The 24,605-nt window shown below is 39.9% G+C and overlaps 1 protein-coding gene and 1 long non-coding RNA gene across 7 annotated transcripts in view; one reads left to right on the top strand and one right to left on the bottom strand.

Moving 5' to 3' along the window:
* LOC121870693 overlaps window positions 1–17,393 on the bottom strand; it is a 31,459-nt gene extending 14,066 nt beyond the window's left edge. The window contains exons 1-3 of one of the 6 annotated variants that reach the window (XR_006089752.1): window positions 17,223–17,393; window positions 5,781–5,934; window positions 688–1,024 (exon numbers count right to left, since the gene is read on the bottom strand). This is a non-coding gene — a long non-coding RNA (uncharacterized LOC121870693). Of the gene's footprint in view, window positions 1–687; window positions 1,025–1,172; window positions 2,872–5,780; window positions 6,287–13,326; window positions 13,436–17,222 lie in introns of those variants that run through there. The other 5 variants (XR_006089749.1, XR_006089750.1, XR_006089751.1 and 2 more) reach the window with 5 other exon arrangements.
* On the top strand, window positions 13,676–24,264 carry LOC121870692 (phenoloxidase-activating factor 2-like). The gene is made up of 9 exons (XM_042372646.1): window positions 13,676–13,774; window positions 19,391–19,518; window positions 19,989–20,152; window positions 20,574–20,759; window positions 21,097–21,221; window positions 21,798–22,034; window positions 22,358–22,559; window positions 22,939–23,093; window positions 23,207–24,264. The coding sequence occupies exons 1-9, from the start codon at window positions 13,770–13,772 to the stop codon at window positions 23,211–23,213; spliced, it is 1,209 nt and encodes a 402-aa protein (XP_042228580.1). The 5' UTR covers window positions 13,676–13,769; the 3' UTR covers window positions 23,214–24,264.
* The last annotated feature ends 341 nt before the right edge of the window (window positions 24,265–24,605 follow it).

Here is a 24,605-nt window from a genome sequence, read left to right as displayed (position 1 = left end):
TAGACCTTTGTCACTGAGAGAAAGTCTGTCATGTTCCGTTATCATTAACACTGACACATGAGGCTACAATTTTCCATTTAAGAGCATAAGAAAAATCGCCACTTGATATTTCCTGGGGTTGTGTTCTAAAGTCTTGTAAATATCAACACTAATGCCGTTCTTAATGCTGTATATGGAAATGAAAATCACCTGAAGATTAGCCCCAGCTTATTTCAACTCACGCTTAATAGCCTAACACCACCTGGGGGAGGGGGCATTAAGTTAGGTTATCGTTAGGATGGTTAATCTTAGGTGAAATAAGCTGAGGTTAATCTTCACTTCTGATTCGAAAAAGGCAATTGGCTTTGGGTCAAGGTCCAGTCTTAATAAATTCGTTTTATAAGTTTCTAATAATTATGGATAGGACAATTCTAGTTACGATAGTTTTATTGTATGTAGTTTCGACGTCTATATTCTCGCCATCTTTGTACTGTAGCTTAAGTGAGCCACGTAGGTGATTTTTACATCTCCTAGATATGGTGAATATTATAACTTAAGACCTGTTGAGAATCCAGGCCCACGGTGAGAGAGAGAAGGGAAAGACAAAAAGAAAGAGAAAAGGAGTAATAAAGACAGAAAGACTTAACTTGTTCCACCTGGCAACCAGTTACCATGAATCATCAATAAACACCATAAAAAATACTATACCATTCCCCTCCGTTCCATAGCGATGGTCTTTCCTCTCCGCTACAGACGTGAGCGTGATGTGGAGCTGACAACTTGAGCGGTTGATCCTGCTGGCTCTTATTCTTCACCATTCTTCTATTTTTTTGGTAATTACTTCACTTCAAGACATTATTCTTATATTAATATTTGTTTCTTCTTGGCAATTACTTCACCTCGAGATCGGTCCCCGTCCTCCATCCCCACCATGTTATTGAGAGGCCCCCAAGAGGGATCCAAGCATGTTTTGTTCGCCAGGTTGTCGCTTGAACTTCGACCCATCACGCCGCGTAAAAAATCTTGTTCCGCCTCACCTTGAAATCTATAAAAAAACAAAAACAAAAAAAAAGGTTTTATTCTGTTGATTATTAATGACAACAAAGGATAATTCTAAAAACACCAGAATCTAACGGTATTCTCTATTTTGGTCTAGATATTTAAGAAGACCTGCACGGCCATGTTTCACACACCCAGATCCTTGGCAAGTCACTCTGGCGGCGATGAATAAGATGGTCTGCTCGTGCGTCACTGTTGTCATGTCTCGCGCTTGTTGTTTTTATTCTTCCTTCTGTAACAGTGGATGATTCTTGCAGATCTGCTGATGACTATCCCCTAGCTTATTTCACCTGATGATTCACCCGCCCAACGCCAGCTGGGGTTACGTTAGGTTTATTTAGATTAAGTTGGATTAGCGATAGGTTACATTAGAACAGATTAGGTTAGGTTGGCGTTAAGGTGATTAATATTAAGGTGAAATAAGCTGGGGGGCCAATTGCGAAATTCCTCCAGTATGCGTCACACTAGACAGGTGTGACAGGTGTTGAGGTATGCCAATAGTGTTCTGGGTGAGGAGAGGCACAGATGTAGCTTAGTGTAGCAAGATACTCACGTGAGTCTCGTTGTTCGTTCATTGAAGACAGTGATGAAACTTGAGAAGTGGTTGTCCAGCTCACTGACGGAGGACAAATAACATTATAATATAGGGTATTACGGTAGGGAATTGGCCACTTATGAACGAAGCTAGCAGGATAATGTTGCCACACACCAGCAGGTCTTCACTCTGCCAGCACGTGGGCAAATGAGACATTCCTATTATTATGTGTCTTCCATATGGTACTGATTCCCCTATACGTTGACTTTGGTGATCGGTGTCGTCAAGCTGAGACAACTGCCATATTACTGGTAGTCGTGCATAATAATGTGTTCAGTTTTACGTTTGTTCTTGCGTGTTTGGTCAAACTATTACAGAAGCATAACCCCTTCTGGCCACAGTCACTTTATGTGTTTTAGAGGATCGAGATCTTCAGCTGATTCTTCAAGGGCCGGGCTGGCGGCTGTGCAACATATATTCGAAGAACTGTACTCAGACATTCCTCGTTTCATTCTTTCCCACTACTACTAATGATGAGAGTCGTAGAACTATGTTTATGTCGCAAGTCAGTGAGCCATTTCGATGTATTCTCACGCCTCCACAGAAAAAAATAACTTACTGGGGAGTGAAGACTCAAGCTCCGCCTCAGAGTATGGATGCAGTGCAGGTCGTCCACCCACCCTACAGGAACACGACCAGAATGTCTTCAACAAAAAATAGAAAACTTTAACTGATAGAGAGGCTTTGTCAGACTGGAAGATCAAAGAGTATCTCAGGGAAGTACTGTACAAGGTGCTGGGAGGAAGAGAGATGAGACACTGCACAGTCAAGAATAGATTTCTTCCTCCGGGGCCTTGCCGAAAGAAATAAGGGAGAACGTAACAGTCTCCTCCTGCCACACTTTATAAGAAACGTGAGATATTTTTGTTAGTAAATTTTGAATGAAAGAGACGGGGAGGTAGCTGAAAGACTTGAATGCAGAGACTCGTAAATTCAGAAAGCTCTTGGATATAGAGACAGCTAAGAGGAATATGCACTCGTTAACTCTGAGAGCTCTTTGGGACGCAGAGACACCTATGGCAAGACGAGGATAAAGACTAATATATTTAAAGTGAGTGAAGAAACACGTCTCGACATCTTATGCTACTCTCCACACAGCATCTGGTTCTTCACGTATACAGCATCTCACTACTTTGTCTTCCAGAATCGTGACGAAAGAATCTTGTATCTTGTGATGTTCGTGTTCATAATTATTTCTTCTTTTTATCGATATGACCTTCACATCAGCATGCAAAGTTCTGAAAACCAGCACAAATCAGTTTCCCCTGTAAACTGGCTTATATTAGACGTGTTTTTATCTGCAAATAATAATATATAAAAAGGACAAAAATAGGTTATGTCTTCAAATCCTTAAGTTTACATTTTTATGAAACTATGTAAAGTACCATAGTAATTGGGGGTGGTTTAAAAAGTTCACCACAAGGCAGTGCGGGATCCCAAAGTTATGGCACTGGCTGGCTGCGGGGTGAGCGTGATTTGTCCCTGGGTTTCCCCGCACCGCACCATCACAATATTCTCACCCACTTCCCGCTCTCACTACCATGTTTACCATCTCTCTCCACCCTGACAACAGGCTGTCAATACTAAATCAGTTGTATCTGTTGATGGCACCGCTTCCCAGCAACAATAGGTGTCACAATACTATGAAAAAACTAATCGTATCTTCACATGGATGGTGGGGGTAGCTGGTTGCTCAAGGTTCTCAGAATTACTTGGCCTTCGTTTTTCTTTGTGCCTTCCAGAAATACAACTGTTTCACAATCTGTCCTCATCCATCGATTCTGGTTATTTACATCATAGAGATTTCTTATAAGGTCGAGTTTAAATGGATTCAAGGAATATTATAACATGGTATGAAAATCTTGGCGCGTGTTAGTGTCAACAAAAAATTACGAAATAAATTTTTAACACTCGTCTGGCAGCAATTAAAGATTCCAGCTTCCTGTCGCCTGTGTTTACTGGCTTACCTCGTCGCATACTAGTAATATTAACTTCACTTAAATTTGGCGGCCATTTCCTGATTACGAGTGAAAATCAATGCAAACCGGAACTAATATATGAGAGAAAAAGAAATCAAATATTGTACTGAAAATTGAAAATAGGCCAGGATTGTCTGAAGTGATTCGAAAAGTAAGCAATATATTGAAATACAACATAACTCTTTGAACGAACAAAAATATGATCACAAAAATGCTTACTACAACCCCAGATTGATCTATGATTATAACACAAGAGGGTAAATAAACTACTGACAAACACATCTTCAAGCTACTCAAAGAACCATAGAAAGACGAAGATCAGGCTCGACAAATAGAAACGTGAATGAATGAGACTTTAAACCAAATTACGAGATAATACAAGGAACTATAATACGCAGTAGGCAGGTGATTGCAAGAGCATATCATAAAAAAAACAATTCAAAATACGATAACACTTTTATATATATATATATATATATATATATATATATATATATATATATATATATATATATATATATATATATATATATATATAACACCATGTAACACGTTGTAATCCAGATATACGATATTTATCAAACACATTCAAGAGAACTGCAAGCACCCGAGATCAGCATTGTCGATATTGGTACTCTTACTCACTTTTACCTATTTTTCTAGCAAAATAAACTTTCGCTTTCAATATAAGTTTCAAAAATAGTATCATAACTGAAACTCTGATTATGTCCCCCTATCTTTACGAGTGTGTTTGTGAAGTTTAAATGAGCAAATTTCTCTCGCTAGTTTAAAATGTAGGAAGGGGGGGTGGCTGCGAGGCTGACTGACATTGACACTAAATAAGTGAGGTAACTCGGCTAATATGGTGTGAAATTAAGTTCAAATCTTGTTGACTTTGAGCCGTGGAGCTGAGGAAACAGGACCACTAATGTAAAATCACAGGGAGATAATAACTACCTTTGATCTTCATAATGGTCAGTCCTATGAATTATCAGTCACGTGTGTGTGTGTGTAAAGGTGTGAGTTGAAATTATACAAAAACAACCTGAAATTGGATCGTGACCACATGATGTGTACAGCAGCCTAATGCATCACAGGACCATTGCGTGTTTCATCATCTGTTTGAATCTTTGGCCAACCTGAACCCGTAACTTTGTTTTCTGAGTGCAACACAGAAATCGAGTAGCACAAAATTGTACATAAATCATATGCGTATACTGAGTGCATTTATAGCAATACAGTATAAAAAACATCAAACACATAATACAGACAAACAACACCGTACTGAAGCATACATGAGTGGTCACAACACGCACTACACCAAGCACGCACACATGTTCAGGCTTTTGTACAATACATAGCATAACAAGATGATGTTACCAAAGTCTAAATAAACCAGACTTTGGGTGTTATAATGTATTGTTGCGCCTCAACAACTCGTGTCTTTAAGCACGTACTTTGATTAGGAAATACACTAGTCACCAACAGTTAAAAAGTAAGTGGAATACATTATATCTTTCTGGTTTCAATCTAACAACTGGAGGGAAGTTTTACGCACTACAGGGTACACTTCCCTCACATCAGCTGACTTGCCAAAACACTGGGTTTTCCGTCTCACGCTTTGCTGTGATCACTGACGAGTGTCTTCATACAATCTTCCCACACTTATTGTCGTGATTGAGTATTTGAACATGATTTGCTGGCTGCGTCATTGCAAGTCCTTGATTTGATCTTGAAGAGGAAGCTCACAAACGAGAAGCCGGTTGAGGTGGTTAAAACTGGTGTCAAACCCGAGACCAAACTTTATTCAAACTCTTCACCAAACAGTTTAAGAATACTCAAAGCTTAATTAGAAATGCATCAGCCGATTCAAGGAATACAAATTTTGACTGACTTAGATAATTTGACCTTGTGAAGTCAGGGCCATAAGACCGCTTCTCTTGGATTTCAGCTGCATTATTTTCATTGTGTTGGCAAGTGTATGGTTTATGAGATTATAAAATATTACCACTTTCTTCCGGGGTGTTCTATAGAAGAAATATACTCTAATTGCCTGTGATAACGAACTGCTGCTTCAAAGATACCACCATACACCAATTGATCGTCTCATTCGTTACCTCACATAATGCCTTTCCTATCTGTGAATAAACAACACAAATAAAACTTACTGTAATTAGTGTAGAAATATATACTGTCCAATACAGGGTGCCGGATTTCACTGCTGACCTCTTGATTGTCCGTCGTATATCATTTTGTTGTGACAGCCAGCTCCATCCCATAAGGCCTCGGAAACAAACAGGTAAACCACGAACAGCTGTCTCACTGTAAACACAAACACTTGCGATTTAGTTTAAACAACATGGAATTTTCTGAAAGCATAAGTTCACAGAATATACAGGAACTAAGGGATGATAACACACACACACATTATTTGGGGTTAAGTGGTTTAAGTTGGCATCAGATACTGCAGGACATTGATCAACTGACTGTACACATCGATCATGATAGGCAGTGTAAGGTGTGCAGTATTGTGAGTAGGAGGTGCTAGGCGTGGTGTGAGAAGTGTAAGGTAACGTAAAGGAGGTGTGAGGAGCCCCAGAGATGAGCCAGTTTTAGTTCACAAAAGAATCCTTAACGAGCAGCATATGTAAACATGGTGAAGAGTAAGTGGTGCGGCAACGTTTAGTGACGCCTCATCATAGTGTGAACACTGCATATATATACACATCACTGGATACGCCCCAAATGCGCCATTGAAACCGGTCAGATTACAGTATAAAAACCCAACCAAGCACACGACACACACAAATCTTGAAGCTTCTGTATCATTACCCTACCAACAAGAACAATCTGCGAGTTCAATATCAGCGTCAATAATATCAATACCATCTCTACAGTAAGCGTCCCCGGATATACACTCGACTCGATCGAGGGTCGTGCATGCTTGCGGGTCGTTGTCCGTTTACTGGGTTTCCCCTCAGGATATTCGTACTTATTACTGAGTGATTTGACTAAAGGTTCCCGTCCACTGTGCTTGGATGTCCTGGTGGGGGGAGCTGTTTTCCTAGAGTTACTGCCTGTTGTGTTTGTTTGCCAGGCTGATTTACTAATACCTCTGCTCTACCTTCCTCCGATATAAACCCCCCTCCCCCTCATCTTCCTAATTCATTGACTCATATATTGCAAGTATCAATAAAACAGTATGATCCTGCGTCTTCAAATATCAAGTTTTCATTATTTACTCCACAGTTTGATAAATCCACTACTCCGATATATTATCATCCGGACGGAGTGATTAATGTCTTTAACTACACTAGGAAACACAAAGATTTATAGTTAGTTCCAAAATTACATTATCGTATGAGTCTGCAGTTCCCTTTGTTACGGAAATCATTAATCATTGCTTTCAAGGAGGTTTTTTTTGTTGGTCTGAAAAACAAGCATTTTGGTTAGGCTGTTAGAAAAGAAATATGGTCTTGATAGTGAAAACGTGACAAATTATCTTTCAGTTTCTATCTTTTTTATTATAATGGGGTGCTACACTTGACCAACTACTTCCTATTCTGGTATCCCCTGCTGTCTCGTCTCTTAATCTTATATATGGGATCGCTTCCAATACACTGTAAAGGAAGAGTATCTGAACCTGTCTCTTAGCGGTGGTTAGGAGTTCCACAGGGATAAGTCTTGGGTTCTATGTTGTTTATCAGGTACACTTGTGGTCTTGTCTCTACTGCTGGCACAGTATATACTTATATAAAAAATTACTGTAATTACAAGAACAGGGTAATCTATTTCGTCTTAGCAGGTCAATGGATCAACTGAAGATTCTCCCCCTCAGTTTAGCTCACCTAGAGGTTAGTTTGGTATAGGTTAGGTTAGGTTTTGATATGATAGGTTAGGTTAAGAATTGATAGGTTAGAATAAGTTAGGTTAGGATAGGATAAGTTAGGATATAGGCAATGCAAGTATATAACATACATAAGACTGCAGATATACAACTAAAACTCAAAGTATACAATCCACCTAGACAGTACCAGCTTACAAACAATATATACCAAGACAGCGTACCTGCACTGTCTGGGTACAAAAGACGTACCCAGACAGTGCAGGTGCAGTAGGGTCCTTTAACATACATTTTAAATCTGTGTAAATTCGATGTAAAGAAGAGCATCCACACATTTATAAATTACTGTTCTTTCGACATGGTTCAAGGCAAACAACTCTTGTGGCAAGAGAATAAGAGATTCGCCAGAGGTTCTTAAGTGTGTTGTTGTTGCTGCTAGATTCGTCTCCTCTTTTTGTTTGCATGATCAAGCAAAAACAAAGCTGTGGAAAAGAAAACAAACGCATAGATATGGAAGTGAAGAAAGCAATCTACACAATCAAAGCTAATACAAAGATAAACAACAAATAACCACTTCATCTACTGTAGCGTCCATCATTTACTTGACATCCCTCGAGGCTTGACGCGGCGGGAGAGAGAAGCCTTCTGAGAATCGTTCAACAAGACAACAGAGAGACGGGAGACTTGACTAAAGTACATCCCATCCATCGCCAATTCGTTTCCTGAGCAGGTCGGCATCAGGCTTTCTCACTCTCCTCCATCTCCCCCCTACCCCCTTTCATCTCTTCCTGTCTTCCTCCTCCCCCCTCCATCTCCCCTCCCCCCATCTTCTTACATCTCTCTCCATCCGTGAAAAATACAATAATAACCATGCACTGAACTTAATGACATACAGTAATTGCCCGCAAGAACTAAAAGGTGACCTCAGCGATTGTTGCCGGATGCTGATGATAATACCGAACCAGAAATACAATATTTAATGTACACATCTTTATATTTACATCATTATCAGATGGTATTTTAGAGGTTGAGGTAAAAATTAAAAGATTGAATGTGATTTTATAAATGTCTATTAAGTCGCCGAGTAGAACAAACGCTGTTGTTGTGTAACGTGTGTATTATAGTTGATCAGTGTTGGCAAATCTCCACTAGTCGACTTACACCTGCCCTTCAACTCCTGTAACTGCCTTACCCCCAAACCCCCCATCTCTCCCACCCTCTCCCAATCAATATACACCCCAGTTCTCCCTGAGCTACTCTTGAGGGACCTACAGGATACGTGCCTGACCTCCCCCCTGTAAGACGATTCCTAAGGTCCTCTTGCACTAACAGCATACAGCACCATACCACACATCATACATGGCATACCTACACCACACCCTATAAAACACAACAAACCACACCAAACACACCATACCCCACGCACCACACCACACCATACACACCACTTCAGGAGCAACATGTCAGTCCTCCGTTCAAAAAACAGCCTCGCACACACAAACCTGTTCTATGATTTTTCAATAAATACTTCAAAATTTTCCTGTAACTGAACTAAATATTTTAATTAATTCATTCACCACTTTTGTGTGGCAAGGGGTAGAGAAACCTCACGGGGAGAGCGTAGCAAGAGGAGCGTAAAAATCAACAGAAAGCGCCGCAAGATGCTGATATATCCCACACTATGCATATACTGTTATCTATATTGTCTATATACATGTTGAATCAATGCAACCTTTTATGAAGTGTTTAGTGAATAAATATCCATCTACCAAATTCACTTAACGCGTATCTACAACTCTAATACACAACATAAACAATCAATCTTTATTTGAGTCATTAATTCACCAACCTTTCCACAGTAACCTCATACGAACTTCAAAACAACAAGACGTCAAACCAAACCAAAAAAGACGATGAGCCCATTTTTTTTCTATGTTCACTTGCGGCAAATTTCTCATGCACTGTTTTGAAGGAAAAAATAGCAGCCTGGTCTTAGAGAATCCGGGGCTAGTTGGGACTTCCCGGAGCAGGTAGGAACGAGTTCTTGTGAGGTGGGTAGACTATTAGTTGACGACGCCGACTCCAGGTGGCTCAAAGATTAACCACTTTAACGTTAACCCAATCTAACCTATCCTAACCTAAACAAATCTACCCTAAGCTAAACTAACTTATCCGAACCTAAACTAACTCATCCTAACCTAAACTAACTTACCCTATTCAAACCTAATCTAACATATCTAATCTAACTGCACCCCTCCAAACAGCGTTAGGGGGGGGGGGGTTAAACTGAGACGAAATAGATTAGTTAAAACACCAGTAATTTTCGATATAACTATGTCTGATAAAAATCATAAATGAAGAGAACTTTTATCTTTACTAACCAAACAAATACAAACTGGGAAACTCCTGATTATGTTTTTGTCCATAAACTTTAACGTTGGGAAATTTAGTCGTGTTGTTCCGCGTCTCAATCTTTTTTTTGTCTCTATCAGTACGTCCAGAGTCTAGGGAAAAAATAACAACTAGATTCATCGCTAGTGGAAGTTGTCTATTAGTTTCCCTCCATCCATCATCTCGTTCTGACACTCTATTGGGTAGTCTCTTTTGTCAACGTTCAGAAGAGATGATTGTTTCTGCTGCCACGTAAAATCTGATTGCTTTTAACATTAGCCTACCCCAAATATCTCACTTGACTCCTGTTTCTCGTCAAATGTATCTGCCGCATCTATTCCACTTATAAAAACATAACCAGTCTTATTCGATACGTAAAGAGACATATCAAAAAGCACCGCCCTTGACTGGCTTTCATTTCACTGTTAAATGTAGATACCCATTCTAAAGCTGTGTCGATTGGGAGGGAACATTCCGCTTAGCTCGGGACTCAAACGTGTGATCGAAAATCAACAAAATTAAAATTACAGGAGATATACTGTATACTGCTTGTTGTGGGCCGATTATCTTGATGCGCCATGTGCATCCTTAAACAGGCTATGCCAGGAAAAAAATATACATATATAATTACTTTGAGATAATAATATTGTCAAGCTATGCCAAGGGTAATTTCTTTTTAACTTTTATCTAAAGACAATGTATAAATATTACAAAAAGTGAAGAGGTGATCATATTGAACAGATGTAGAAGCTGGCACGACTTAACTGGGCGTATTGTGTGACTGTGTCTGTCTACTCAACTGATTGGAGATTCGGGAGGAGGTAGTGTGTGTGTGTGTGGAGTCTCTCGCCGCTACCTGGACCTGTTTATTAGAGTTGACCGCAGGGAATACAGCTGACGCCATCTCTGTTTATACAATGGGAAAACATTGAGCGTTCGTTGAAAATATGATAATATATGTAGCTGATATAGGTCATATTAGGTCAAGGAAGGTCAGGTTAGAATAGGTTTAGGAAGGTTACATCAAGGTTGGGTTAGAACACACTAGAGTAGTTTCATTTAGGGTTAGGTTAAGGTTAGATTTTGATAGGTTAGATGGAATTAGAGTACATTAGATTTGGTTAGGATAGGTTAAGGTTACGTTAGGTTGGATTAGTATACGTTAGATTAAGTTAGGGTTAGGTTAAGGTTACGTAAGGTTAGGTTAGGTGAGGTGGGAATAGAATACATCAGATTAGATTAAGTTAGGGTTAGCTTAGGTTAGCTCACCAGCCTGTCGGTAACACCTGCTGAAAACGGCCGAGTTCAAGGTGAGTCACTTGTTCAGCGCTTCAGTAACACAACCCAAGGTATATTTTCCTCCAATAACTTTTTAGTCTAACCTAACCTAAAAGTTGCGATACCTATAAATCCTCAGGTACCCAAAGAAAATATTGAAAACATGTCGCTTATATAAATTTTAATAATAAAAATAACAATAAAAATGCTGAATGTTTAATTTAAGTGTAAATAAAGGTCAAATTATGGGTTAAATGAGCATAATTATTATACAGTGGCCATTGCGTAACTAGCTTTGAGCGTTGCGTCTTAGGCTAACGATTCCTCTCTCTCTCTGTCTTTACACCACCAACCACCATACGTTAACTTATTTTCATATTAGTTAAGGAAATTGTTGATACGGGAATGTGCAGTGCAGTATAGTGAGAGAGAGAGAGAGAGGTCTGTGTGTGAGGCTCAACACTATGGTGACTGCATGAGATATTTATACAGTATAATAGGCTACGCAACAAGTGTACTTATCTACTATACCATGGACTTGCTCATTAATTCACCATACTGTACTTGTTAATTCAACTTAAGTACAATGTGTAGTGTACTATGGGCTGAGTATACTTATGTATTTCTCTCTTGTATGGCTTTAAGAATCATACATCTGGAACTCTTCGGTGGTGTATCATAAGCATTACAAGTGTATAATACTGTATTCATTCACTACTTTGTGTATGATAATGGCTACCTCAATTTATGGGCGAGGGACTTACCTATATTAGTGTCTTTGATGATGAGGAAGCAAAGATGAGGGAGGAAAGGAAAGATAATGGAAGGGAAGAAGGTGAAGCGGAGACAGACCGTAGAACAGGAATTAGTGATTGGTAGTGGTGGAGCGGCACGGCCAGAAACACCCCGACTCGAGTCCTTTGTTCTAACATAAAACCCACGTAGCGTCGTCGCCAGTCTCCCCCGCTCCCTCGACCTATACCCACCTGTCCACTATACCTTTGCCATCCCACTTAACACTACTTGGTGAGATTAGTTTAATTGGTGTTAAATTACGTTAAGGTTAGGTTAGCATTCGGGTAGTTTTAAGGTGAAATCAGTTAGGGGGATTATTCTTCAGGTGTTCTAAATTCACCATTATCATCATCAGCTACTTGTCTCGAAAGGATTATTTGTATTCACACAGGCTTTGTGTGAAATATAACAGTCTAAGATTGCTTTTAGTGTCCTGGTGGCCCAGAGGTAGCGTTCTCCGGTCACAATTATAAGATCAAGATCGTGGGTTCGAATCCTGGCGGGGTGAGGTGTTGATTATATGTAGAAGTCCGCGTGCTTTATTGGGCTAATGAAATATATATGGAACCTCGTGTTTCGAAGCCGGATTTGGTAAAAAGTTGCTCCGATCACCTAAACGGCACGGGTAGTCCCCATTAGAGGTGTATGTGCACAGGTGATATGACCTCACTTTACCTGAGGGATACAGGCAGGTCAAGTGAGGTCCCACTACTTGTACACACACACACACTAAGTTCGTTTGTGTTATATCAATTATATGATTGTTTGCCTACACCTGCATTGATCACATATTCGTTTTGCATTAATATAGATCACCTGGAGATGAGCCCCTAGCTTATATCACCTGATGACTGAACACCCTAACGCTGTCTGGGAGGTTAGGGTAGGTTAAGTTAGGATAGATTAGATTAAGTTAGGATAGATTAAAGTTTGGTTGTTAGGTTAGGCTAGGTTTGCTTAGGTTAAATTTAGTTAGGTTAGGTTAACATTGAGGTGTTTTATCATCAGGTGACCTCAACCTTTCCTTAATCCAAAAATTCAATAAAAAGATAATCAACTCAACAAATTACATACATTATATATATTCAAAATACATAACTTAATATACATATACATTCTAGGGTTCAGGGGTCAAGGTCAATGGCTCAAGGGTGACTCAGTACAAGAAAGAAACACGTAAGAAAGTCAAGGAAAGACACAGAAGGAGAGGTGAGAGACGGAGGTAAATGAGAGTGAGGTAAAGGAGAGGAACAGGTGAGACATGGGGGAGGGAGGGTGAGGTAAATAGACAGGTAAGTTAGTGACGTGTGAGAGACAGAGTTGAGGGACAGGTAATCCAACAAAACAAGCAGGTGAGAATGAGTAACAGGTCAGGGTGTCAACCAGGTGTGCAAATAATCACTCACCTGTTTGTTTATTTCCTATTTCCACCAGGACACGTAACTTAATTGGGTATTCAGGACAAACTTGCCACTTGCCGACACGATACACCTCCGATGTTCAATTAACCTCACCTGGGATTTCTGACCACGTGACTTATAAGACTCGTGTTTACAGTTTGTGTATTTTGAGTCGAGTTTGTGACGGTTTCCTGTGTAGTATAGCAGTAGACTACGATGGTTCTATCTGGAGGTGGAATATCCATCATCGGTATGGGAAATACAGACACGAAATACGTACTTGAATTATGTACCAGAACAAAGACGGTAACGTATTCTTTTAAACTGATATAGCCGACGTGGCACCTGGGAGCGTGCATATATGAAGCGAGGATGAGATGTGTGGATGAGTACAACACACTCGCTGCTTGTCGTAGTATTGTCGTCACAGCCACAGACCAGAAATAACTATGAGGTACGTGGTGATATATAACGCTCTATCGTATGGTAACTTTTATTAACATCGAGGAAATAATTTACTGATTGTTTATATTGTGTTAAAAGACGGTTGCAATTGTTAATTATTGTGTGACGTTAGATTGCAACAAAGTGCTCTCGGGGAATTGCATACACCCGAGGATACTCTTGTCGGGTTGTGTTGTCACTGTGGAGGTTAAGACGGTGTTATGTAGTAGATGCAACTTGATACTGAAGGCAAGTGTACTTAGAAAGAAGAGGATCACTTGGAGATTAGCCGTCTCCTGCTTATTTCACCTTAAAATTAATAACCTAAGTGCTGACCTACCTCACTGTATGTGTTTGTGTGTGTGTACTTTGCCTACACAAGGGTACCAGCATCATACTATATATCCATGGTGTGTGTGTGTGTGTGCGTATTGATTCAGTCTTATCACCCGCCTTTACCAGCCAAGCACTCTGATCGATTTAAAATAACATTTCATCACGACGATTTTTTCAAGAACTCTCACGCTATTGTCACGTTAATGTACACCAAATATTCAATGTTACTGTAAAATGGATACCTGACGTTACAGTTGGGGAAATAATACCAGTGATAGTAGCCCCCCATCGTATTTATAGGGGTTACTGGGAGTGCCTAGTGAAGCGTCTAATGTGACTTGCTTGCTATATACGATTATCACCGTCAAGTTTTTGTGTGACCGCCTGCCGCCTCCCATACCTTCACCGATACGCTCTGACGATTCGAGTCTAACATAAACGCTTTTACAGTCGCTCTACAGTAGATTCGCTCCGTCTGCAGAGAAAGGAAATTTGTAGGTGACCATCGTTTCAGAGCAAGATATGCTCTCCTTGTGCCAGGTGGGCTTAATGTATTGTACAGTACAGACATGTCTAAGCTCTTCCCCAGCCAAGTCACATTGCAGTCCATGCTATGCCGCGTCATACGACAGCGAAGGCAATGGAGTTATTTTTTTTAAGAAACAGTACAAAAAATAATTCACCAGTGTTTAAGAATTATATGAGATGAAATCGAATCAAGTATGCTTGATGGTTCACTACAGCAGATATACAAGAAAGTAGCACTCATCTTACGATACTTGACATGCGCCGTAGGTATATGAGTGTCTTCAATAATAGTCTCTTCTTTGTCTTTGTGGATCTACGTCATCAGCGCCTCCACCTAGATAAATGGATAATATTAATGCAGACCCGACATGATGTGTTGGTGAAAGCGGGCAAACAATTGAACTCCTCCCACGCATGCGAGAACAACGAGTAGGGCGTTTGGCTGCTTCTGTTTAGTGTGAGTATAATAGAAATATCACCTAAGTACAGATATAGTTCTCTGTAAGAGTCATATCTACAATATCTTTTAGTTTTATGGGTAATAGATGAAGGTCACTGAGATGTCTACACTGAAGCTGAGTTTCTCTAGTTTGTGAACACTAGAAATTTCGTAGAATGTTATTGCTACGCTTCGACGACTAAGGTCATTAAGCACATAATTAAGTTAGAAATTACACTAATCCATCAATATTAAAAAAGTATCAGGGATACAACTCTATGAAAGGGATTCTACTTAACACCAACAGTTGAGTGTGGTCTTGGACCTGCGGGATATATATTTATTTCCTGTTTGTAAAATATCATATACAATCTTCAAGGCAGTCTACCACATCTCTCGTTTACCAACCTTGGCCTCTTCCTCTTCACACTCACTTTATCTACACTTTCCTTACTTGTGACATTTCTACACTACACACTGCACACATAATGTCAGCGCTCTTCATCCCAACGATATAGAACATTATCTCTATGTACGGCTCACGGCTTAGTACGGTCATTCTTTACCAACTTATTAACTTTGCTACGTTTAAATTCTACTGTTAATGCATATATACACAACATTCCCATTACAGTATTGGATTTTTTTTATGTTAAGTGTACAGTAGGCAGGATTAGGCAGGTAGGAAGATTATTACAACACGAACTTGATCACACGCTTCACGGAACCCTAGTAATTCAAGGTTGTGATATTTTACTTTTTTTCTTAAGATTCCCTGATTCAAGTGACCAATGACAACCCTGTGTATAAACGAGAGCCCCGTGTTTTATCTTAGTTTAGGCCTAAGCCCCTGAAAGCTTTATCAACCTACAGTGTAGTAAACAGATAGGGTGAAATACGGATAGAGGTAAGGTGAGGAAAAAATACAGGTACATATGTAAAAAAAACCTGGAGAGAAAGATATACCTGTATAGTTGCAGGGTAGCAGTACCATGATCTGGTCTTTAAATTCCAATAAAATGGTTTTAAGGAAGCGAGCAGAATACTGTAAACATGACAGCGGGACTCGGGAGTGAGGGGCGGACCACATACATTTCCGAGGTCTTCATTGTGTAAGAGCTTCCTGGTCGCTACGAGTCCACCCCCCCCCCCCGCCCCCCCAGAAAAAAACCCGAAATAAAAATCGCCAATTCTTCCAGTAAATTTACTAAAATAAAATAAATAAAAAGTTTTATGAGGAGAATAGTATGAATAGGTAGTTGATTCAATATAATTTTGTCACAATATTACAGTAAGTAAATATTATGGTGATTGGTGATGACGACGGTGGTACTGGTGGTAATAATAGTGGTGGTCGGTGGGAGACTTCAACACCAGGGAAGTGGTGGTCGGTGGGAGACTTCAACACCAGGGAAGTGATCCACACCCTCCACAGAAGGTCACGGGTGGATACTACACAGACTCACATAAACAACCACCACTGAATGAACGCCACTGTAGGCACAAGGCGGATCAAGCAGTCTGCCTTAGTCTATAGGAGCGTCATTGCATGGTTAGGGATGGGGATGTTGGGCGTAGTTGATGATTTGACCATGTTATGTGGTTTAGTCATAGTAAATAAGAATACCTTTGAGGGATATAAAGGAAACACGGAATATATAAATACCCGGAACATAGCTAGCGACGAATGGAACACCTAACCATGGACGGGACACACACACACAAGGAACATATCCAACCAGGGACGGAACACATGCGAAGGTAGAAATTTCCTGAGAAAGGTTGTTGACTTTACATAAAATCCGGAATAGTGAACGTTCGCCGTCAAACGCACACACAAACACACAAGTATTTCATAATGGCTGACCTGATCAATATTATCCTAATCTCAAATCTTTATAATCTTTGTAACTCTACCTGTATTGTTACCCGCACCACTACTGTTGATTTTAATTGAACAATATGCATTAAATCTTGAATAGGTTTGTTTAATGTACGTATTCTGAATTCCCTCTTCCTAAATCTGTGCTGTTGTTCCTGAGATGATAAAACCAAAATAAATAAGTACATTAATTTAAACATACTCCATGAAATCTACCTAAACGAGCTGTCAACATCCGAGCCGTTGGTGATAAGGTTTATCGTTGGTCCTCACCTGTGTTTGTGACGCCATGGAGGAAAACACGCGTCGTCACACAGGCCAGGTGAACAACAGCATGTGTGCTGGTCGTCGCCAGGGACGTGATGTAGTCGCTGGGTTACCCTCACACTCCCGGGAACTCCCCGCCGTGGAATCATGATGAAGTTCGTGTGAAGTGAACATGCAGGAGGGGGGGGGGGCGGTGATAATACCCCCGGACAGGCTTCTGCTAGTGAGGAAGGAGGGGTGAGGGAGGGAGGGGGTGAGTGTTTCCTGGCTCAACCCTGCTATTGAAGGAGGAGGGGGGGACATCACCGACAATGGAGGGAGAGGGGTTAGTGAGAGAGAACTACTGATGTTTACCAAGAAAGAGGGACATTGAGGCATAGAGAGAGAGTAATCTGGTCTAGTTACCATATAATAAACACCCTGCAGATGGTCAGATGAGCTCTCAAGTTAGTCTGAAATGAACGGAGGAGGAAGTTGGAGAGACAAGTTTGAGGTAACCTTGAGAGTTCATTTTTAACATATACCTGATGGTGCTGTTTTCATGGCCGATACTGGTGTGGCGTGCCAAGTGTGTACCGTGCTAATAATATTCTGGTCATGCGCAGTTCGATCAAAACCTAACCAAATTTAACCTAACCTTCTATTACGAGGGATAATCTCAGTACACCTCAAGACTTCATTGATTTTTTGATCGAACTGCAACATACCCAGAACAATTTCAGCACTATACGATCTTAGTATGCCACACGGGCCCATACCGGTAGTGGAGAAACTGACGCTTCAAGTTATTAACCATACCTGCTATCTCTCCACCAACGTTAGCTCCCACTCGTTCGAAAACTCCCAGTTCATGAGCCAGGAAACCCGCTGCTCGAGCCCAAAAGTCTCATGGTGTCGACTGGCCAGTGGAAATAAAAACAAGATGGTGGTGGTATTGTTGGTGGGGACTCCCGCAGCTCAAGGTTAGACAGGTTGTTTGAGGTGGTGTAGCAGCAACCTCCACCCCTCGCTCACACTGTTCACTTGATCCCAAACTAGTTTTTAAAGTCCCTGTCAGTGGCGTGGAAGTTCCATTTTGATGTCATGCAAGCCTAATTTTCTACTCGTTTACCATCCATTGACTGCTTCTCATAATAAATATTCCAACATTGGTTTGTTCATTTCCTTCTTTTCAAGTTGTTCGTTTATACCCTCTCCGAACCGTATCTTTTAAGTATAGTTTTAAATATCATAAGTATGCGTTTATCTATAAATTTGTAATATTGCTGAACGAATACAACACAATGTTCGCCTTTACTGAAACGTCAAAACACGTCCTTGGCATGGTAATTTGTTTTTTTTCCTGATTTTTATGCGCATCTTGAAAATAACAATGTGTATAATGTATACTGTATGCCTGCATTGTCTACATACATACTTAATCATGTCAACTTGTATGACCAGTAATGAAAAACGGTGTAATCTGTTAGACCTTCAGCAAACAGCCAAGCACCCACAAGAACTTGCACAAATTACTTAGCTAATCGTCTCACAGCTTCCTGGGATATATATTGAGATTCCTGATTCACTTTAAACCTGTCATTACTATCACCGCTGCTCCTTTATCCTAATAATAATAATAATAATAATAATTAACGGTTTATTGAAAAAGTTCTGCAGCCAGAAGGCTGAAAATATACATTGGACATAAATGACTTATTACATACATTGGTGGTTTAACAAAAGCCTTCATGAGAGAAAGGTAAAGGAACATACAGTGAACATACTGGTGATAAGACAGATAAATAGATAGATAGAGATATATTATACAGTCAAATCGCCACGCAACTTTGCATTGATTCAGCATGTATGTAAATGCAGGTATACAGTTCACCGTGCATATAAATAATGCAGGTACACAGTTCAGCATGTATATAGACAAAGCAGGTACAGTATACAGTTCTGCATGTATGTAGACAATGTAGTTATACAGTTCACCATGTATATGGACAATGCAGCCCGCAGGTATACAGTTTAGCATGTACATAGACAATGCAGGTACACAATTCAGCGTGTACTATATAGACATTGCACGTATACAGTTCAGCATGTCTATAGTCAATGCAGAATGCAGTTATAGAAATATATATCCACTGTACAGACAGGCAAACAATGTACTTTATTTCGTTTTACAGGTTATGGGCGTGTGTGTGTGCGGTGTTGGTGGTGTCGGTAGAGTCTCAGCGCTCTAACCCCAACAACCCGAGACTAGGTCTCGTGTCTACATTAATTGGTGTTGACCCTGTCCCTGGCGGCCCTAATTGTAAGTCTTCGCTTCACCACCACGACCAAAACTCAGGATTCTTCATTTTCATCATTATTTTTATCACCATTTTCATCATTAACATCATCATTATTATCATCATCATACAGTATCATCAGTTATTATCATTGTTATTAGATCATAATTTTCATAATCGCCATTTTCAACAGCTTAGTACACAGTTTCCGTAATTTTTGTTTTCCAAATAATTTTGCTTAAATGACATTTAACTGAAAACTAAGTTTGGCCAAATATACTGTTTGTTGTTTTACAGCTTTGCTCCTAAACGTTGTTTTATTTCAATGGTAAGAAATACTCATATTAGCTATAACATGATTACTTAATAAATCATGTACATAGACTTGTGGCAAACACCGGAAAGTCGGCGTTACAAAATATAAATACAGTGTTCATAACTTTCTTAATATTACTATCATCCACATGTAAAGTAATAACACGACTTCCGGCAGTTAACACACAACGACCAAACCCTGGAAGGCAATGCGTCTGCCTGCCAGTCAACCAACAATGCCCAATCGGCCAACTGCCGTCTATTGGGACCCCAATCGGTGGTGGTGGTGGTAATGGCGGGAACTTTGGGGCAGGTGTCATCAACGTACGCATAGTAAACTTGGTAAGCAATGTGAACACGGAGAGGTAAATACTATTTAAAGATACCCAGTATACATCTTGCTACACTAACTCGGTTTATGGTATAATCAACTGGTACTGTATAGCCTTAGTGACAATAAAGATTATTTTGCAGTCATGTATATATGTATGAAATTGTCTGGCGCTAGACAAATAAAAATTGGCGTCCCCGTAGTGAAGGGGTCAAATCGTACAAATTTCCTGCCAAACGCTACTAATACTTCAGTATGTGCAACTGCAAACTTCACTATGGTGAGCCAAAATATTATAAAACAATAAAATATAACTTGACAGGCAGTGGCAGAGGAGTCCAGATGTAGGGACTATGAACACGGATTGATTAATAAATGACGCAACTTACGTCTATATCTCGTCAAGTATACATGACATCTTCCTCTTTGCAGCCTCAAGCAGGAGTTTGTCCAGACCAGAAAATGTGTTGTGTCAATCATGGCGGCGGTCCTGTAGGCCCGGGCACAGCTACGCCGAGGCCGTCCCCCATAAGACCCAATCCAGTACCAATCGGTGACACCAGATGTGGCATCCAGAATCCGTTACCTCTTCCTCATCAGTCACCACAGTTTGCTCAGGTAAAGGCACCACCTCATCTTTGACACGATCTGACTTGTATTACTCTTCTTTGTTGTTGACTTATTCCACATGCCATGACTGCACAGAACAAAACTAGAAATACACGTACTAATTCGTGAGCCAGCCTTCAGATGTTGCGATATTATATGTACAACTTTAATGGATCACCTGAAGATTACACCTCTGCTTTAGTTTATTTCACCTGAAGATTAACCACCCTAAATACTTAACCTAAGCTTCCCCTGCACAACATTAATGGTGGTTAAACTTCAAGTGAAAAAAGCGGAGTTTATCCCAACTTTTTTTAATATACTATACAGCAACCTTCTCTGCCAGGCTGATTTCGGAGAATACCCCTGGGTGGCCGTGGTGCTCGACTTGAGCAATAACTACAAGGGCGGCGGAGCTCTGATCGCACCAAACTGGGTCTTGACAGCAGCACACAGAGTTAAGGGCGAGAGGCAAGTAATCATCCACCTCATGTAATTATCTTCATCAGTATAAAATTAAATGAGTTATGCATTGAATAATATCTCCTTGTGATATAAGGTATGAAAACCGTATACAGTACTGTACTGTACCCGGTTGTTAATGTGTTACAGTATATTGTTTCACATGACTTCTATATTACGAGATTCGGCTAAGGAATTCCACATAAATACATCACCTGACTACAGTTAAAGGTAGAGGTTATATTACACACAGTGACTGATTCTTGCATATATATATTTTTTTCATTAAGGTAAATTTGTGGTTCCTGAGTTCAACCACCAGGGAAGAGGCACTGTTACTCTCAGTTTGATCTTGTATTACTCTGAAGAATACAAGTGGCACTGGACACCATTAATCTCCCCAAAGACTGAATAAAATACATAAACTTACCCTATTTCTCCCATCTATTGCACATATCTTCAGGTCGTTTTGCAAGCTGTTCGAGTAAATTTATCGCCACTTTAGATCCAGAACTCCTGCTCGTACATCTAAGACCTGAAAAAAAATCGCTACATAACAATAACATATATTTCTCTCTCCTTTAGAAACCTGAAGGTCCGTATGGGGGATTTGGATGTCAGTACAGCTCAAGAACACCCTACATTAAGACATCTGGAAGTCAATGTGGCGAGAGTGGTTATTCACCCCAACTTCGACGACAAAACCCTGAGGCATGACGTAGCTCTCCTTCAGCTTACTCAGTCAATCAATACTGGCCAATTCCCTCACATAGGCACCGTTTGTCTCCCAGAACAAGGCCAATTATTTGCCGGCCACAGCCAGTAAGTACTATGTGACCACCATACATCACAATTGCAGATCACCACAAATGTAAATCACCACCACCATCACACATCACTACAACTGCAGATCACCACCATCACACATCACCATAGCTGTGGATCACCACCATCACCTATCATCACTACTGTTAGTCCTGTAGTGTGTTACTTGTGTAGTGTCTTATTATTGTAGTTTGTGTTAGGTACAGCCATGTGTTGTATTGTAGTGAGTAGTAGGTAAAGTGATGCCAGTGTGGTGGTGGTAGTACAGTAATGTTAAATACAAAAAAAAATCATTTATATACATAGTCGTTCTCTTTCAGGTGTTGGGTGACTGGGTGGGGTAAAGATGCCTTTAACAGCACAGGTCTCTTCCAAAACAACCTGAAAGAGGTGGACTTGCCCGTCGTGGACCCGACTGTCTGTCAGGAGCGCCTCCGACAAACACGCCTTGGAACTGATTTCATTCTTGATTCCAATTCCTTTGTTTGTGCTGGTGGTTTCGAAGGAAAGGATGCCTGCACGGTAGGTCTTAAATACATTGTTTATATACCTCCATGTCTATGTATAGAGTATAACTGCATATATATATATATATATATATATATATATATCAATTTAAAAACATGTGTGAGAATTTAACTGAATAAATGAGACAACTTTAGGACATTGCAGTATAAAAAGCAAAGTCTGTAGGACCGAGCTTTGGTACTGAAAGTCTTGGCTTTAGTATTTACATGTCAAAGCCTTTTTTCTTTTCCATTTCAACAATAAAAAATTATTGTTATTTGCCTCAACTGTTAAATATCAACCTATATTTTGCCTTCTTTGAACCTTTGTGTGAAAATGTTTAATGCATACTTTTTTTTTATCTACTAAATGAACATTTCTATGTGCTCCCCAGGGTGATGGAGGAGCTCCCCTTGTGTGCCCTAACCAGTCTGGCCAATTTACGGTAGTAGGACTGGTGGCGTGGGGCATCGGCTGTGCCACAAGCGAGGTGCCAGGCGTCTACGTCAACATCCCCAACTTCGTCAACTTTATCTATAGCACTATACGGTAAGCTCCCCTCCCCCTCCAGCAGTTCCCAAGCAAAACCGACTTCACTCGCAATTTTTTTTTCTTTAAGTTACTGTATGTTTCAACTATAATCTTATGTTTTCTGTCTCCAGGTCCTAGTTGTGAGGTGGGCTGCCTATGACCTCAAACCCGATCAACACCATCTCTTTTAGGAAGAAGTATTTATTGTAATCAAAATGAAATATTGTATAACGTAAGTTAAAAAAAATATATATATATTCAAAATATGAATGTAAATATTCACTTCCAACATCATGACTGACTGCGGTCAATTAGTGAAGCTGGTAATCATTCAGTTCCGGACATTACTCCAACTATGACTACCACACGATGATCTTGATACGATTCTGAAAATGCTTCTAACTTAAATATATGATTCTCTCAGTAATATCACATGTACAGCATACAGTACTTCCATAACTCAGGACTTACCACATTCTGTACTCCTGCACGTGACAGCTCGGCCAAGCGGTATTGGACGAAGTAAATTTTTTGACATCCCCCCCCCCAAGGCTTTAACATAACTGGAAATCACAAGCTTGCATACTTGCATAAGAGTCAGACATTTACTTACTGGCAAACCCTGAATCCAGATTTAGTTCATACAGTACAGAGAACAGGTCTTGTTTCAGAGTATCTGCTGGCAACAAATAAAAGATCAACTAAATGTTCAGATCTCCATTTTTAGTTCACTAATGACTCCGAGGAAATGTATTAGCAGAGTCTGCGAGACCCCAAATGATCAAGACAACAGTAACAAACAGAATTTTCATGACCTACTTGAAAATAATTAAGATTATATTTTTAATTTGAGAAACGACAATACACATTTTTAGATTTACAGCCAATGGAAGTTTACACCAAGACCACATACAAACATTATTGTGCATCCTCATCATATGCCAAGTCCTGAAACAGGTATGAAAGTTACAAAGCTTTAGGGGAATTATAAGTCTTGGCAATAGGCTATAGTACTAAGTGTGTTCCAACAGCCCGGGAGATTCTATCACTGATAAGAAGCACATGTTATAAGCGAAACTATTTTGTTACATTTCAAAATATACCTAAAGGTATTTACTATCACTGTGATGTTAGAAACTTAATTATGGTTATTGGTTATTGTTATAGTACAATAAAATAATAATTTGCAGCACTTGCATTTTCTTTCGGTTTTCCTCAATAAACTTAAGACATATAAACACTTGTGTGAAGTATGTGTATCCCCCCTATTTACGATAGGGTTACATTCCTGAAAGACCCATCCCAGGTTGAAATATCATAAATTAGGATCATTATAACATGAGGTTTAATGGGATACGTTCCCAGCCAGTCAGAGACATCCACATGTATCACAAACACACAAAAAAATAAAAAATAAAATAAAATAAATAAATCCTACACTAATAATGTACCGACAACACAATTAAACAAGACTCGCCACACCAATAAGAACAAGTCTGGTCGTTATTACATGTCCCTTTTGAGGCTAAA

The sequence above is a fragment of the Homarus americanus genome, unplaced genomic scaffold (assembly GCF_018991925.1).
Source record: "Homarus americanus isolate GMGI-L3 unplaced genomic scaffold, GMGI_Hamer_2.0 scaffold56333, whole genome shotgun sequence".
In the NCBI taxonomy this organism is placed as follows: domain Eukaryota; kingdom Metazoa; phylum Arthropoda; class Malacostraca; order Decapoda; family Nephropidae; genus Homarus; species Homarus americanus.
Note: the sequence above shows the minus strand (reverse complement) of the source record. Positions and strands in the feature narration are given on the sequence as shown.

Excerpts from the sequence above, each read along its gene's own strand:
- LOC121870692 (XM_042372646.1), top strand. Across the intron at positions 19,519-19,988 it reads TGTCCCTGGCGGCCCTAATT|TTAACACACAACGACCAAAC; the intron begins GTAAGTCTTCGC and ends GACTTCCGGCAG. Across the intron at positions 21,222-21,797 it reads CACAGAGTTAAGGGCGAGAG|AAACCTGAAGGTCCGTATGG; the intron begins GCAAGTAATCAT and ends TCTCTCCTTTAG.